This window comes from Engystomops pustulosus, chromosome 5 (assembly GCF_040894005.1).
Source record: "Engystomops pustulosus chromosome 5, aEngPut4.maternal, whole genome shotgun sequence".
Classification (NCBI taxonomy): Eukaryota; Metazoa; Chordata; class Amphibia; order Anura; family Leptodactylidae; genus Engystomops; species Engystomops pustulosus.
The window spans coordinates 4,215,065-4,234,219 of NC_092415.1; the positions used below are offsets into that span (position 1 = coordinate 4,215,065).

Sequence of the window (19,155 nt, forward strand, 5' to 3'; positions counted from 1 at the left end):
GAGAGAGTGTATTTCTATAACCACACATCTGACTGGTGGGAGAACGTCAAGGAGGAGATCAGGTCCCTCTTAAAGAGACTGTCAGTGAAGAAGGGTAAGAGTAAGTACAGCCAGTGTCTCAGGCTGCGGAAAGAATTGGAGTCACTCTATTCGGTGGGTGGGGATGAAAAACAAAAGATAGACCGACTGAAATCTGAGATAAAGCAGTATCAGTACAGCCGCTACACGTCCCTGGTAATAGAAAGAGATTACGGAAAACTGGGAGTTCCCGATCCCTATGAAAATTGCCGGGAGCGTGTGGCCAAGAAATCGATCACAGGTCTCACTGACTCCCAGGGAGTTTTGCAGGAATCTCGGGAGGGTATCCTGGGGGTGGTGAGATCCTACTATGCTGAGTTATTTCAGAAGAAGGTTTTGGATAAAGAGAAAATGGCTCAATTCTTGGAGGCAACTCCAGGTCCTGACACTAAAGATTTGGATTTCTCTCCTTTGACAGCAGCAATAACAGAGGAGGAGGTTAAAGAGGCCATTGATAAGTTACATCTGAAGAAGGCACCAGGTCCTGATGGTACAACATGTGAATTTTATAAGAAGTTCAGGGACCTCTTAGCCCCGATCCTTGTGGATGTGCTTACTAACTGTCTAGAGAATCACCTGATGCCTCCATCCATGAGAGTGTCCTCCCTTATTCTGCTGTCCAAAGGTAAGGAGCCTAGTGACATCAAGAACTGGAGGCCGATCGCCCTCTTGAATGTTGACAGGAAGATTCTGGCAAAAATTCTATTCGATTAGTCTTTTTGTCCCCGGCACTGTTGGCAGGCTCTCAGTACGGCACAGTAAGAGGGCGGAACATCTCTGGAGCAGTCCTCTCGATAAGGGAGATGTTTGAGAGATGTAAAGCTCTGAGGTGTGGGAGATATGTTGTAGGTCTGGACCAGGCTAAAGCCTTTGACAGGGTTGATCACGATTATCTATGGGCCACTTTGTCACAGTACGGTATTCCGGGACAATTTATAGATTGGCTGAAAACTTTGTACAGAGAGGCGAAGAGCTTTCCTCTGATCAATGGTTGGCAGGGGGACACTTTCGGAGTAGAGGCCGGGGTGCGACAGGGCTGCCCCCTGAGTCCACTGCTGTATGTGTTTGCCATCGATCCGTTTCTGCGATCACTGCAGCGGTGTGATTTTCAGGGGGTGCCGGTCCCCCGTTGCTTGCCTTTGAAGGTAGTCGCCTACGCGGATGATGTGACTGTGGTGATATCTGAACCTCGTGAGGTGGAGATGTTGTCTGCAGCCATCAGAAGTTACTCAGAGGCCTCCGGGTCTCTGGTCAACCTTGAGAAGAGTCAAGCTTTCTGGACATTGGATGCTGCTCCTGGCTTTGATCTGCCACAGTTTGCCAAGGCTTCCACCCATATTAAAATCCTTGGGGTGAAATTTGGGAGGGAAGATAATGCCAAACTAAATTGGGAAGAGAAGTTGGAAACCGGAAATTTAAAGGTTCAGCGATGGAAGAACTGGAGGCTGACCTATAGAGAAAGGGTTACTCTGATGAAGACTTACCTGGTCCCTGTCTTCCTCTACGTCTCTGTCGTCTTTCCTTTGCCAGAATCTTTCTCCGCTAGGCTCTTTAGCCTGTTCTTCCAGCTTTTATGGGGGAACAGGTTGAACCCAGTAAAAAGAGGGATCACCTATCTGCAGAGGAGAGAGGGTGGGCTGGATATGTTAAATCCAAGGGTCTTTTTTGACTCCATGTTTCTGAAAGTCAATTTTGGTTGCCTGGACTCAAATAATGGTCTCCTGTGGGTAAGTAGTGTCAGGGACTGGATATTGCCTTTTGCAGAGTCTTGGGTGCGAGGTGGCAGTCTCAAGAGGGGCCGATGGACTCCTGGCTTCCTCCCCCAGTATCTGGAGTATGGTCTCAGGTGTTTGAAAAAGTGGAGGCTAGACAAAACATTTTTGGAGAGTAGGACCAGGAAGGACCTTTATACCAATATCTGTAGGACCTTCTATACAGTACAGCCAGCTCTGAGGGACTGCACAACAGCCACCCTGCAGGAGAGTCTGAATCTCCTCAATAGTCCTAGGCTTCCTGCAAAGTTCTATGACATCGCCTGGCTGTCCCTGCATGGGAGGCTCTTTGTCAGGGGAAATTTAAAGTGTCTCTGACCGTATGTGCCCCTTAGGATGTCAGCTGGAGGAGACTATGGAGCACTTTACTAACGAGTGCCCGGGAGGGAGGCAGATATGGCAGGAGGTGTCCCGCAGGCTTAGAATACCAAGTCTACAGTCTCTCAAATACCCAGATATCATCTATGGGGTGACTCCACAAGTAACCGGCATAGACAGGGGGACCATGTACCTGATCATCACCGTTATCAAATATTACCCCTGGCACACCAGGACCAGAGTGTCTGCACACAGCGAGTCCTTCCAGCCCATGACCGCTGTAACCCTAATACTATCTGAGCTGAGGTGGATACGATCCGTAGAGGTTAGCAAAAAGGGTAATTATGTTGAGTTATGGAGGAACATATGTCTGGGGTAATTGATCATGTCATGTAATTTCCTAATTTCCCTTCTTACCAGTGATGGACTTTGTTTAAGTTAATATTATTATCAATTTATTATATTCTGATATGTATGATTTCTGTTAAATAATTGTTTGGTCATTCTGATGAGAATGTATTGTTATATTTTTTTGTCTGTTTTTACTAATGAAAATTGCCCCCTATGTACAGGAATATAACTACTATAATACTGCCCCTATGTACAAGAATATAACTACTATAATACTGCCTCCTATGTACAGGAATATAACTACTATAATACTGCCCCCTATGTACAAGAATATAACTATTATAATACTACCCCCTATGTACAAGAATATAACTACTATAATACTGCCCCCTATGTACAAGAATATAACTACTATAATACTGTCTCCTATGTACAAGAATATAACTACTATAATACTGCCCCCTATGTACAGGAATATAACTACTATAATACTGCCCCCTATGTACAAGAATATAACTAATATAATACTGCCCTCTATGTACAAGAATATAACTACTATAATACTGCCCCCTATGTACAGGAATATAACTACTATAATACTGCCCCCTATGTACAAGAATATAACTACTATAATACTGCCCCCTATGTACAGGTATATAACTACTATAACACTGCCCCCTATGTACAGGAATATAACTACTATAATACTGCCCCCTATGTACAGGAATATAACTACTATAATACTGCCCCCTATGTACAAGAATATAACTACTATAATACTGCCCCCTATGTACAAGAATATAACTACTATAATACTGCCCCCTATGTACAGGAATATAACTACTATAATACTGCCCCCTATGTACAGGTATATAACTACTATAACACTGCCCCCTATGTACAGGAATATAACTACTATAATACTGCCCCCTATGTACAGGAATATAACTACTATAATACTGCCCCCTATGTACAAGAATATAACTACTATAATACTGCCCCCTATGTACAAGAATATAACTACTATAATACTGCCCCTATGTACAAGAATATAACTACTATAATACTGCCCCTATGTACAAGAATATAACTACTATAATACTGCCCCCTATGTACAGGAATATAACTACTATAATACTGCCCCCTATGTACAAGAATATAACTACTATAATACTGCCCCTATGTACAAGAATATAACTACTATAATACTGCTCCCTATGTACAGGAATATAACTACTATAATACTGCCCCCTATGTACAAGAATATAACTACTATAATACTGCCCCCTATGTACAGGAATATAACTACTATAATACTGCCCCCTATGTACAGGTATATAACTACTATAACACTGCCCCCTATGTACAGGAATATAACTACTATAATACTGCCCCCTATGTACAGGAATATAACTACTATAATACTGCCCCCTATGTACAAGAATATAACTACTATAATACTGCCCCCTATGTACAAGAATATAACTACTATAATACTGCCCCTATGTACAAGAATATAACTACTATAATACTGCCCCTATGTACAAGAATATAACTACTATAATACTGCCCCCTATGTACAGGAATATAACTACTATAATACTGCCCCCTATGTACAAGAATATAACTACTATAATACTGCCCCTATGTACAAGAATATAACTACTATAATACTGCTCCCTATGTACAGGAATATAACTACTATAATACTGCCCCCTATGTACAAGAATATAACTACTATAATACTGCCCCCTATGTACAGGAATATAACTACTATAATACTGCCCCCTATGTACAGGAATATAACTACTATAATACTGCCCCCTATGTACAAGAATATAACTACTATAATACTGCCCCCTATGTACAGGAATATAACTACTATAATACTGCCCCCTATGTACAAGAATATAACTACTATAATACTGCCCCCTATGTACAGGAATATAACTACTATAATACTGCCCCCTATGTACAGGAATATAACTACTATAATACTGCCCCTATGTACAAGAATATAACTACTATAATACTGCCCCTATAAAGCATGTAAAGTAGAAAGTCCAGCTCACCTCTCTCCGGTCCTGGTGCAGGAAAAACAAAACTCCGAGAACCTCCAGCCAGCAAATACGTATAGCAAATGTTTTCAGCACTCAAAGTTCCGGTGCAAAAATCGTTATCTTTATTCCATTAAAATCCGTGTCAGCATACATGAACAGAGGTGACAGTCACAAGACAGGTACAGGTAATCGACCTACGCGTTTCGCTTACAGAAGCTTAGTCATGGTCTAAATAAACACTAGACTCGTCTCCCTTTTGAATCCTCGCGGTCCAATCAGGGTGACGTCACTCTCACACCTGAGAAGATCACGTGGCTCTCATGGAGCGCGAGTCCGTTTTAAACAATGATTAAAAACATAAGTATATTTAAAATATATAGTTCACAAAGGGAAAAACTCCATGTTTCAAGTAAGGTTACATGATTTTAAATTTCTAAAGTATACCTAATATTATCGTTTGATATGGAGTGCTGGTGCGCAGGCACAATGGAGAAGAGAGATACATGGGAGTTTGCAAATGTGTATATACGGAGTAGATTATACATATCTCAAAACCACTAGCATCTACATGTATTTCTTTATATACAGTACATACTCTAGACACCCTTGGTATAAATAGAATGTTGTGATTTGTACTCCACTTTAATAGTAACATAATATTAGGTCTTGTTTTAAATTCAGACCCTGCGGTTGTCGTGTGTTAAGTAAAAACATCCAATATGTTTCTCTATCGAATAGTTTTTTCTTATGGTCTCCCCCTCTTGGGGGTCTAGAGACCCTTTCTATCCCTTGCCATTCGAATGAGCTCACATCCCCCATGTGAATTTCTCGAAAATGTCTGGATGCTGCCGACATGTTAGATAAACTGTTGTTCTTAATATCCGAAAGGTGCTTGCGTATACGAGTCTTGACAGAGTTGGAAGTGCAACCCACATATTGTTTTTGACATGTTCTACATGTAATTAAATAAACCACAAATGTGGTATTACAATTTATGTAAGTAGTCATTTCATATGTGTGGTTCGTTGAGCTTGAAACTATTGTATTAGTAGTACGTATGTGTCCACAGACCAAGCAGATTTTATGCCCACATTTATGTGTACCCGGATACTGTAACCATACATTTTTTTTGTTTTTTATTGTTACTTTTAAACATACTGGGAGATAGTAAAGATCCTATGGTAGGAGCTCTTTTAGATATTATGTTGACTCCATCATTCAAACATTTCTTTAGACCTGGATCTTGTTCAAGGATCGGCAAAAATTTCCTAATGATGTTCCTAATCTTATAGAATTGTTTGCTATACGTGGTAGTGAATGTGACAGAACGCCTCTCCTTTCCGTCACCTTGACTATTCATTTTGACCACATCCTTTATAAGCTCTTTTCTGTCTATTTTGTTAATTTTCATTTTGGCTCCCTCCAACACTCTGGATCTATACTTTCTGGATTTTAATCTAGCTCCCCAGTCCTCCATTTGGGAATCAAATGTTTGATCTTTTGAACAATTTCTGCGTAGTCTGATAAGTTCTCCGTAGGGGATACTACTATAATACTGCCCCCTATGTACAAGAATATAACTACTATAATACTGCCCCCTATGTACAAGAATATAACTACTATAATACTGCCCCCTATGTACAAGAATATAACTACTATAATACTGCCCCCTATGTACAAGAATATAACTACTATAATACTGCCCCCTATGTACAAGAATATAACTACTATAATACTGCCCCCTATGTACAGGAATATAACTACTATAATACTGCCCCCTATGTACAAGAATATAACTACTATAATACTGCCCCCTATGTACAAGAATATAACTACTATAATACTGCCCCTATGTACAAGAATATAACTACTATAATACTGCTCCCTATGTACAGGAATATAACTACTATAATACTGCCCCCTATGTACAAGAATATAACTACTATAATACTGCCCCCTATGTACAAGAATATAACTACTATAATACTGCTCCCTATGTACAGGAATATAACTACTATAATACTGCCCCCTATGTACAAGAATATGACTACTATAATACTGCCCCCTATGTACAGGAATATAACTACTATAATACTGCCCCCTATGTACAGGAATATAACTACTATAATACTGCCCCCTACGTACAGGAATATAACTACTATAATACTGCCCCCTATGTACAGGAATATAACTACTATAATACTGCCCCCTATGTACAGGAATATAACTACTATAATACTGCCCCCTATGTACAAGAATATAACTACTATAATACTGCCCCCTATGTACAAGAATATAACTACTATAATACTGCCCCCTATGTGCAAGAATATAACTACTATAATACTGCCCCCTATGTACAGGAATATAACTACTATAATACTTCCCCCTATGTACAAGAATATAACTACTATAATACTGCCCCCTATGTACAGGAATATAACTACTATAACAATGCCCCCTATGTACAAGAATATAACTACTATAATACTGCCCCCTATGTACAAGGATATAACTACTATAATACTGCCCCCCTATGTACAAGGATATAACTACTATAATACTGCCCCCTATGTACAGGAATATAACTACTATAATACTGCCCCCCTATGTACAAGGATATAACTACTATAATACTGCCCCCCTATGTACAGGAATATAACTACTATAATACTGCCCCCTATGTACAGGAATATAACTACTATAATACTGCTCCCTATGTACAAGAATATAACTACTATAATACTGCCCCCTATGTACAGGGATATAACTCCTATAATACTGCCCCCTATGTACAAGAATATAACTACTATAATACTGCCCCCTATGTACAGGAATATAACTACTATAATACTGCTCCCTATGTACAGGAATATAACTACTATAATACTACCCCCTATGTACAGGAATATAACTACTATAATACTGTCCCCTATGTACAAGAATATAACTACTATAATACTGCCCCCTATATACAGGAATATAACTACTATAATACTGCCCCTATGTACAAGAATATAACTACTATAATACTGCCCCCTATGTACAAGAATATAACTACTATAATACTGCCCCCTATGTACAGGAATATAACTACTATAATACTGCCCCCTATGTACAGGAATATAACTACTATAATACTGCCCCCTATGTACAGGAATATAAATACTATAATACTGCCCCTATGTACAGGAATATAACTACTATAATACTGCCCCCTATGTACAGGAATATAACTACTATAATACTGCCCCCTATGTACAGGAATATAACTACTATAATACTGCCCCCTATGTACAAGAATATAACTACTATAATACTGCCCCCTATGTACAGGAATATAACTACTATAATACTGCCCCCTATGTACAGGAATGTAACTACTATAATACTGCCCCCTATGTACAAGAATATAACTACTATAATACTGCCCCCTATGTACAGGAATATAACTACTATAATACTGCCTCCTATGTACAGGAATATAACTACTATAATACTGCCCTATGTACAAGAATATAACTACTATAATACTGCCCCCTATGTACAAGAATATAACTACTATAATACTGCCCCCTATGTACAGGAATATAACTACTATAATACTGCCTCCTATGTACAGGAATATAACTACTATAATACTGCCCCCTATGTACAGGAATATAACTACTATAATACTGCCCCCTATGTACAGGAATATAAATACTATAATACTGCCCCTATGTACAGGAATATAACTACTATAATACTGCCCCCTATGTACAGGAATATAACTACTATAATACTGCCCCCTATGTACAGGAATATAACTACTATAATACTGCCCCCTATGTACAAGAATATAACTACTATAATACTGCCCCCTATGTACAGGAATATAACTACTATAATACTGCCCCCTATGTACAGGAATGTAACTACTATAATACTGCCCCCTATGTACAAGAATATAACTACTATAATACTGCCCCCTATGTACAGGAATATAACTACTATAATACTGCCCCTATGTACAGGAATATAACTACTATAATACTGCCCCCTATGTACAGGAATATAACTACTATAATACTGCCCCCTATGTACAAGAATATAACTACTATAATACTGCCCCCTATGTACAAGAATATAACTACTATAATACTGCCCCCTATGTACAAGAATATAACTACTATAATACTGCCCCCTATGTACAGGAATATAACTACTATAATACTGCCCTGATTGTTATGACATGAGAGGTTTCTGCTGTGATGATGCATGTTCTGTACATGCCACCATTGTTCCTCTTAGTCCTGTGTGCCGCGGTGTAATCCGCTCCTCAGTGATTGTGTATAAATAGCTGGGACTCCTACACGTCATGCTCGGAGCACTCGTCAGTAAGGTGCCCCACCATGAAGGAACTGGTTTACCTCTCATTAACCTGTCACGTCTTGTGAGGATTCCCGTAGCCTCCCTTACACTTGTCACTTCCAGGAGAAGGATCTCACGTTAGTGTTTGTTGTCATCTGTCTGATCCACCATGTCCAGCACCGGCCTCCTCTGTGTCCTTGGCCTCCTCTTCTCTGCAGGTCAGTGTCCACCTTTCATGGAATCTTCTTGTATCCAGTTGTGGTCCTGTCCGGCTCTTCTTTGTAGGTGATTGACTTGCAGCCGAGTCATTGGTGTTCAGGTCGAGGTCATTGATGGTGGAGGTTGAAGGGTGAATCAGTTTTGGTTTTATGAAACCTCATGGACTTGACTGTCCTCTCCAAATTTATCTCCAAAAGTGGCCTTACTCTTCGGTCTACTGTCTGTTGAGAAAACTGGTGAGTCTTCAGGAGCTTCAAATTATAAAGATCACTCCATGACCATTAGATACTAAAAATAGACCAGTTCCACCAGGTGATGGACTTTTCTCCATGGTCCTGACCATAGCCCCTGCAGCCAGAGGTCCCAGACTTCTTCTTTAGGTGTTACGCCCATGCTCCACCATTAAGTCTATTGCTCTTTTCGAAAACCCGTTCCCACTAATTCCTCCTTTCCAGTCATTTCTGCCTAAATGATCAGCTCATCCTGGCATCAGAAGATCCTTCTCTCTGACATAGCATGAGGACCGGTTCTTGAGGACAAGAACTATTGTAAGATTCGGAGTAATGAACCTTTATATTCTCCATCGTTAGGACATCTCCTGACCATCTCCTGACTTCTGGTATCTGGTGGCGTTGGTTACTTATTAGCCTGACAGTAAGGACATCCTGAGATCTTCTCACATTCTGTTCACCTTGGGGCCCCCATGTCCAGAGATCCAATCTCTCATGTCTGTTGGGAGAATTGGGTTGATGATCATGTGGTATATAAGCTGTAATACCGTCACAACATATACATTGTTAGGGGCCGCATTCAAAACTTTGACTTTTATAAAGTTTGATGGACTTCATCCGTCTAAATAGTATATTTTTCTTCCATTTGGGATGGTGTGGTGGATGGTGCGGTGAGATGGTGCGGTGAGATGGTGTGGTGGGATGGTGTGGTGGATGGTGCGGTGGGACGGTGCGGTGGGACGGTGCGGTGGGACGGTGCGGTGGGACGGTGCGGTGGGACGGTGTGCTGGGACGGTGTGCTGGGACGGTGTGCTGGGACGGTGTGCTGGGACGGTGCGGTGGGATGGTGCGGTGGGATGGTGCGGTGAGATGGTGCGGTGAGATGGTGCGGTGAGATGGTGGGATGGTGTGGTGGTGTGTGATATTACAATTTGTCTAGATCTTACTCTCCACCCATATTATGAGAAGGTCACCAATATAGAGGATGATGTGGTGTATAAATTCCTCTTTTACACATATAAAGATTAAAACTAGGGCCAAATCTAGTGCCCATAGCGGTGCCCTGTGTCTGATGGTTACAATATTAATATGTTGACATGAATTCTATTGCATTACATTTTTTTCTTGTTTCTGAAGTTTCTCCTGTTCCATAATGACACTTCTCATCCCCTTGTTATGTAGAATGTTTGCGGGTGGGAACAACACGTCCAGATGAATGAGGATCCCAAAGGACTCTCAGAGTGTAAAGGAAATATGGATGTAAATGAAAGGCGTGTTAGGTAGTAGTGGGTGTCAGGGTTCGGGGTCTGTGGATCCTCTGGACCACCGCGGGAGATGGTACTAGCAGACACCTGGGACCGGAGTCTAAGTGGCACCTGGTCTTCACCAGAGCCCGCCGCAAAGCAGGATGGACTTGTTGCGGCGTGGTGCCACCAGGTCCTTCCACAGGTGCGACTAGCCTGCGGTGGCAGCCAAGCTCGCGGTACAGAATCGGAGTCCAGGCTTGTGGTCAGACACAGGCAGAAAGTCAGGGCAGGCAGCAGAGGTCAAGGTCAGGTCCGAGGTCACAACTGGAGATCAATGTAGAAACAGGAACAGGAGCAAGGAACAATGTACAGGGAAGCTTTCTCAATGGCAATGAGGACAAAGATGCGGCAGGGAATCCTTGGAAACAGCCGGCCTTTAAGGAAACCCGGAAGTGCCAATCAGCAAGCGCGCCCTAGGGAGCGGTGACGCGCGGGCCAGGTCGGACGGGAGCAGGAGCATGGAGAGGTGCGGGGACCCGGGTGGCGCCACAGAGAGGGGCACGGGTGTGCCCACGATCCGTGACAGTGGGCAGGATGAAGTCCCTGAGATGATGGTGTTTGGTCACCTTTCAGTTTTTGCTCAGACAATACATATCTTATATTATAGTTAATCGCTGGTTCACAGATTGGACAATTATGAATAGAACTTCCTTACGTTTTCGCCATCATTGTCTGTAATATCTGAGGCAACTTGTGCATCACTTCCAGAACCTTGGCATTCTGTGACGGCAGCCGTGACTTCTCGGTCTTGAGATGGTTGTAGTGATGATGACCTTGTAGATGACCCCTCCCTTCCAGCACAGCAGGTCACACCCCGGGGACACTTATTCTCTTCTCTTCTTCTCTCCAGGTGACGCATTAAGGTGCATTGACTGTGTAGACCTTTCTGGAAGGTTCTGCTCTGGGAGTCCGCAGACTTGTCCTGCGGATCAGGATGTGTGTTTGTCCACCTTGGTCCAGTATGAGATAAGTAAGTCCTATACACAGTGATGGAGAACATTTGGAAGGATGGGGGGGGGGGGGGTCTATTGATCCACAATGTTTCATTCTTTATAACTTAAAATCATTTCTTGTAACATTTAACAGATTCCACTAATCCAAAAATCCAGAACATTCTCCAGTCTATAGGAGGTGGTGAGTAGCGGACACATAGAAGTCCATCCCATGAATCCATCATCAGGTTCTCCGATTTCCTCTCATCTTATTCTGCCTCCTTCTCTGTATTCCTCTCCCCTTTTGATGCTCCTCCCCTCTCTTCACTTGAATCTTCCTTTTTCCTTTCTTCTCTTGACTCTTCCTCTTGCTATGTCTCTTCTCCACCTGACCCTTCCTTTCTTCCTCTGATTTGTCCTCTTTCACTTTCCGTCTCTTTTCCCTCGACCCTTCTTTACTCTACCTTTTTTCTAAGTGCCAGACAACATTGGAGATCCAGCTTGTCCAGGTCACAATGGGGCACATTTACTAAGGGCTTTTTTTCATCGGGTTTCCCGAAAAATTTGCGCCGAATTGCCTCGGGTTTTTGGCACAAGCGATCAGATTGTGGCGCATCGGCACTGGCATGCACGTGACGGAAATCGCGGACATGGCCGTCGGAAAACCCGACGGATTCGGAAAAACTGCGGAATTAAAAAAAAAAAGTGTCGCTTGACTCACACTTACCTGCGCACAGAAACGGACGGTGAACTCCAGTGAACTCCGTCAGACTTCAGCGCAGCAGAGACACCTGTTGGACATTGGGCGCACTACCTCGCCGGAAGACCCGAATCAGCGTCAGAGAACCCGCCGCTTGATCGCAAATGGACCGGGTAAGTAAATCTGCCCCAATGTTTCTTTATTTATGCCTTTTAGGCTTTCATGGATGGAACACGCCAGGAGAACATGCGTCCCGTGTAAACCTAAAGGTTTAAATAACGCAGCAGTGTGACATGGACAAGCTGGATCCAATATTGTCTGGCACTTTGCTGGGGAACATGATCCGTGTTACCGGTCAGTAGATGAGCTGGATAGCTTCTTCCTTGTGATCTACTTTTCACCTTAGTCTTTCTCTTCTCTCTTAAAGGGAACCTGTCACCAGGGACCTCATTTCCACTAAAGACAGGTTACAAAGGCCCCTTACATCTGCATGGTAAATATTTCTTTCTGCCTTTCCTAAGCATTTGCATTACAATATAATTGTGTGTTATAACTTACCTTGCGTCCTGACAGAATCCTCTGTGTAGTCCCAGGGGTTGGGCTTTGGTTTGGATGCATTTCAAAAAACAACATGTGACTTGTCTGTGCTGCAGACTGCTCAGCTCTTGGCCTCCACCTTTGTGCTCCTGTACAGCTCCTCCCTCCTGCTCCTTCACAGAGGTCACAGAAGGGTGAGCTGAAATCAGTGAGGGAGGGAGGAGCTGTACAGGAGCACAACGGTGGAGGCCAAGAGCTGAGCAGTCTGCAGCACAGACAAGTCACATGTTGTTTTTTGAAATGCACCCAAACCAGAGCCCAACCCCTGGGACTACACAGATGATTCTGTCAGGATGCAAGGCAAGTTATAACACACAATTATATTGTAATGCAAATGTTTAGAGAAAGCAGAGAGGCAGATGTGCACTGCAGGAGTAATGTCTTTGGTGAATATGAGGTCCCTGGTGACAGGTTCCCTTTAATTTGACTTCTACTTCATTCTTCTATTCTTTGTGACTCTTCCTCTTTCCTCCCCAAATCTTCTTCTCTTCTCTTCCCACTCTTCCTCTCTTCTCCTCCTAATTGTCCCTCTCTTTTGCCAATACTCTTCTTCCCTACTCTTCCTCTTCTCTTCCACAGCTTTTCCTCTCTTCTCTTCAAATTTTCCTGTTTCCCTTTGACTTTTCTTCTCTCCCTCCTAACTCTTCGTCTCTTCTCCCAGACAGTTCCGCTCTTCATCATCTCTTCTCTCCAACTCTCTTTCCTCCCTGAATCTTCCTCTCTTATTCCCTTCTGATTCTTTCACCTTCATTCTTATCTTTCCACCCAATATTTACCTTTCCATCTGACTCCTCTGCTCTTCTTCCCTTTGACTCTTCTTCTTTTCTCTCACCTGAGGCTACATTCACACTACAGTATGGGGGACGTATATACGTCACCTCCTCCTCCTCTCCCCGTGCACTGCCAGTGCCCGCTACGGTACGGTACGGGCGGGCAACGTCAGTGTGAATGTAGCCTGACTCTTGCTCTTTTCTGTCTCTCTTTTCCTTGTCTCTTTGTCTGTTCACTAATGACTATTCTTCTCTGACTTTCTCTCATCTCCTTCTTTTCCTCTCTGTCTCTTCCTCTCTTCTTCCCCCAAAACTCTTCTTCTCTTCTTGCCCCATGACTCTTCCGCTCTCCCATGACTCTTCCGCTCTCCCATGACTCTTCCGCTCTCCCATGACTCTTCCGCTCTCCCATGACTCTTCCGCTCTCCCATGACTCTTCCGCTCTCCCATGACTCTTCCGCTCTCCCATGACTCTTCCGCTCTCCCATGACTCTTCCGCTCTCCCATGACTCTTCCGCTCTCCCATGACTCTTCCGCTCTCCCATGACTCTTCCGCTCTCCCATGACTCTTCCGCTCTCCCATGACTCTTCCGCTCTCCCATGACTCTTCCGCTCTCCCATGACTCTTCTGCTCTCCGATGACTCTTCCGATCTCCTAATGATTTTCAGTTTCGCCGCTGACCTTTGTGAGGCACTGTGGGTATTCGGAGGCTTGTGTTGAAGGGGTCATATTCAGGACACCAGATATCAAAATAGTGACGAGAAACCACTGCTGTAATTCAGATGTGTGCACCCCGGAGACCCCCACAGGTGAGTGCCGGGAGGGAATGGTCTTAAGTATTTGCCTTCCCTACAGATGTATGACCGGGGTGAGGAGGTCTATAACTTATCAGGCCGAATGGAGGACGTCTGGTCAGAGGGATCAATGAATCCTTACAGGACCTCTGCCCCCTGCAGGCTGTGCACGGTACTACTAGTGATGGCTTCTGGGATATTACTAATACAGGGAAGGAGTCCCTCATAGGAGACATCAGAGGACCAGGACAGCGTCTCAGGGTCTCAGGTTAAAGGGATTTCAGAATTCCCCTTTCAGATGTGGTGATCAGGACAGGAGCTCTATGAGAATTATCATATATATGACTGTAGGTTTTGTGTTATATCTGAATTCCCAGCTCTTCCGGACAGTCCGAAGAACGGCATCACCTGCCCCGGATGTTTCCAAACCCCCGGAGACTCCTGCCGGGAATACACCCCGGTGCAGTGCAGAGGCAGCGAGGTCCAGTGCTTCTCCTACACCAACCTGAGGCTGTACGAGAACGGTGAGAAGAGCGCCCCCTGCAGGCACAATGATATGGGGGACGTGTAGGTGACACTGTTATGGGGGATGTGTAGGTGACACTGTTATGGGGGATGTGTAGGTGACACTGTTATGGGGGATGTGTAGATGACACTGTTATGGGGGATGTGTAGGTGACACTGTTATGGGGGGATGTGTAGATGACACTGTTATGGGGGGATGTGTAGGTGACACTGTTATGGGGGATGTGTAGATGACACTGTTATGGGGGAGGTGTAGGTGACACTGTTATGGGGATGTGTAGGTGACACTGTTATGGGGATGTGTAGGTGACACTGTTATGGGGGATGTGTAGGTGACACTGTTATGGGGGATGTGTAGGTGACACTGTTATGGGGGATGTGTAGGTGACACTGTTATGGGGATGTGTAGGTGACACTGTTATGGGGGATGTGTAGGTGACACTGTTATGGGGGATGTGTAGATGACACTGTTATGGGGGATGTGTAGATGACACTGTTATGGGGGATGTGTAGGTGACACTGTTATGGGGGATGTGTAGGTGACACTGTTATGGGGGGATGTGTAGGTGACACTGTTATGGGGGGATGTGTAGGTGACACTGTTATGGGGGATGTGTAGATGACACTGTTATGGGGGGATGTGTAGGTGACACTGTTATGGGGGGATGTGTAGGTGACACTGTTATGGGGGGATGTGTAGGTGACACTGTTATGGGGGATGTGTAGATGACACTGTTATGGGGGGATGTGTAGGTGACACTGTTATGGGGGATGTGTAGGTGACACTGTTATGGGGGATGTGTAGATGACACTGTTATGGGGATGTGTAGATGACACTGTTATGGGGGATGTGTAGGTGACACTGTTATGGGGATGTGTAGATGACACTGTTATGGGGGGATGTGTAGGTGACGCTGTTATGGGGGATGTGTATATGACACTGTTATGGGGGATGTGTAGATGACACTGTTATGGGGGATGTGTAGATGACACTGTTATGGGGGATGTGTAGGTGACACTGTTATGGGGGATGTGTAGGTGACACTGTTATGGGGGGATGTGTAGGTGACACTGTTATGGGGGGGGGTGTAGGTGACACTGTTATGGGGATGTGTAGATGACACTGTTATGGGGGATGTGTAGGTGACACTGTTATGGGGGATGTGTAGGTGACACTGTTATGGGGGGATGTGTAGGTGACACTGTTATGGGGGGGGGTGTAGGTGACACTGTTATGGGGATGTGTAGATGACACTGTTATGGGGGATGTGTAGGTGACACTGTTATGGGGGATGTGTAGGTGACACTGTTATGGGGGATGTGTAGATGACACTGTTATGGGGGGATGTGTAGATGACACTGTTATGGGGGATGTGTATGTGACACTGTTATGGGGGATGTGTAGGTGACACTGTTATGGGGGATGTGTAGGTGACACTGTTATGGGGGATGTGTAGGTGACACTGTTATGGGGGATGTGTAGGTGACACTGTTATGGGGGATGTGTAGACGACACTGTTATGGGGGATGTGTAGATGACACTGTTATGGGGGATGTGTAGATGACACTGTTATGGGGGATGTGTAGGTGACACTGTTATGGGGGATGTGTAGGTGACACTGTTATGGGGGGATGTGTAGGTGACACTGTTATGGGGGATGTGTAGGTGACACTGTTATGGGGGATGTGTAGGTGACACTGTTATGGGGGATGTGTAGGTGACACTGTTATGGGGGCATGTGTAGGTGACACTGTTATGGGGGGATGTGTAGGTGACACTGTTATGGGGGATGTGTAGGTGACACTGTTATGGGGGATGTGTAGATGGCACTGTTATGGGGGATGTGTAGATGACACTGTTATGGGGGGATGTGTATATGACACTGTTATGGGGGGGATGTGTAGATGACACTGTTATGGGGGATGTGTAGGTGACACTGTTATGGGGGGATGTGTAGGTGACACTGTTATGGGGGATGTGTAGGTGACACTGTTATGGGGGGGATGTGTAGGTGACACTGTTATGGGGGGATGTGTAGATGACACTGTTATGGGGGATGTGTAGGTGACACTGTTATGGGGGATGTGTAGGTGACACTGTTATGGGGGGATGTGTAGATGACACTGTTATGGGGGGATGTGTAGGTGACACTGTTATGGGGGATGTGTAGGTGACACTGTTATGGGGGGATGTGTAGATGACACTGTTATGGGGGATGTGTAGGTGACACTGTTATGGGGGATGTGTAGGTGACACTGTTATGGGGGGATGTGTAGGTGACACTGTTATGGGGGATGTGTAGGTGACACTGTTATGGGGGGATGTGTAGATGACACTGTTATGGGGGGATGTGTAGGTGACACTGTTATGGGGGGATGTGTAGATGACACTGTTATGGGGGGATGTGTAGATGACACTGTTATGGGGGATGTGTAGGTGACACTGTTATGGGGGATGTGTAGGTGACACTGTTATGGGGGATGTGTAGATGACACTGTTATGGGGGGATGTGTAGGTGACACTGTTATGGGGGATGTGTAGATGACACTGTTATGGGGGGATGTGTAGATGACACTGTTATGGGGGATGTGTAGATGACACTGTTATGGGGGGATGTGTAGGTGACACTGTTATGGGGGGATGTGTAGATGACACTGTTATGGGGGGATGTGTAGGTGACACTGTTATGGGGGGATGTGTAGATGACACTGTTATGGGGGGATGTGTAGATGACACTGTTATGGGGGATGTGTAGGTGACACTGTTATGGGGGATGTGTAGGTGACACTGTTATGGGGGATGTGTAGGTGACACTGTTATGGGGGGATGTGTAGATGACACTGTTATGGGGGATGTGTAGATGACACTGTTATGGGGGATGTGTAGATGACACTGTTATGGGGGATGTGTAGATGACACTGTTATGGGGGGGATGTGTAGATGACACTGTTATGGGGGGATGTGTAGGTGACACTGTTATGGGGGGATGTGTAGATGACACTGTTATGGGGGGATGTGTAGATGACACTGTTATGGGGGGAGGTGTAGATGACACTGTTATGGGGGGGATGTGTAGGTGACACTGTTATGGGGGGATGTGTAGATGACACTGTTATGGGGGAGGTGTAGGTGACACTGTTATGGGGGGGATGTGTAGGTGACACTATTATGGGGGATGTGTAGGTGACAGTGTTATGGGGGATGTGTAGGTGACACTGTTATGGGGGGATGTGTAGATGACACTGTTATGGGGGATGTGTAGGTGACACTGTTATGGGGGATGTGTAGATGACACTGTTATGGGGGATGTGTAGGTGACACTGTTATGGGGGGATGTGTAGATGTGGGGACACCAGTGTTTGAGGAGGGACACGTCGGGTTATTAGATAGGACTTACCTGGATATAACACTAGAAGCCTTTAACCTCTTGCTTCCTACATTAACCCCTCAGTGACCATTGCCATGGCGGGATGTGCCACACAGTCGGCCTGCAACCTGGAGCTTCAGGAGGATAAGAGGAAGACTCTGTGCACCGGGGGGATCATCAGTGCGGCGGGCGGCATCTCCAGCTCCCTGCTGCTCCTCACAGCCGCCCTACTCATCATCACTGTATAATAACCGTACATAATGACCTCCGTATTATCCAACTGTGATCTCTGATGACCTCACATTGTAACCTCACTGCGACCTCAAATAAAATGACCTCAGTTTTACCTCAGTTTGAGAGTGTATTTGGGAGCCCCTGTGGTGGGCAGCGTAATGGGAGCCCCTGTGGCAGGCAGTGTAATGGGAGCCCCTGTGGCGGGCAGTGTAATGGTAGCCCCTGTGGCGGGCAGTGTAATGGGAGCCCCTGTGGTGGGCAGCGTAATGGGAGCCCCTGTGGCAGGCAGTGTAATGGGAGCCCCTGTGGCAAGCAGTGTAATGGGAGCCCCTGTGGCGGGCAGTGTAATGGTAGCCCCTGTGGCGGGCAGTGTAATGGGAGCCCCTGTGGTGGGCAGCGTAATGGGAGCCCCTGTGGCAGGCAGTGTAATGGGAGCCCCTGTGGCAAGCAGTGTAATGGGAGCCCCTGTGGCAAGCAGTGTAATGGGAGCCCCTGTGGCAAGCAGTGTAATGGGAGCCCCTGTGGCAAGCAGTGTAATGGGAGCCC

General features: G+C 44.8%; 1 protein-coding gene across 1 annotated transcript; it reads left to right on the forward strand.

The window, feature by feature from the left end:
- Positions 1–9,015: 9,015 nt before the first annotated feature.
- On the forward strand, positions 9,016–18,702 carry LOC140133925 (phospholipase A2 inhibitor NAI-like). Its single transcript, XM_072154614.1, has 6 exons — positions 9,016–9,150; positions 11,539–11,658; positions 11,775–11,822; positions 14,357–14,497; positions 14,860–15,006; positions 18,460–18,702. The coding sequence occupies exons 1-6, from the start codon at positions 9,102–9,104 to the stop codon at positions 18,621–18,623; spliced, it is 669 nt and encodes a 222-aa protein (XP_072010715.1). The 5' UTR covers positions 9,016–9,101; the 3' UTR covers positions 18,624–18,702.
- The last annotated feature ends 453 nt before the right edge of the window (positions 18,703–19,155 follow it).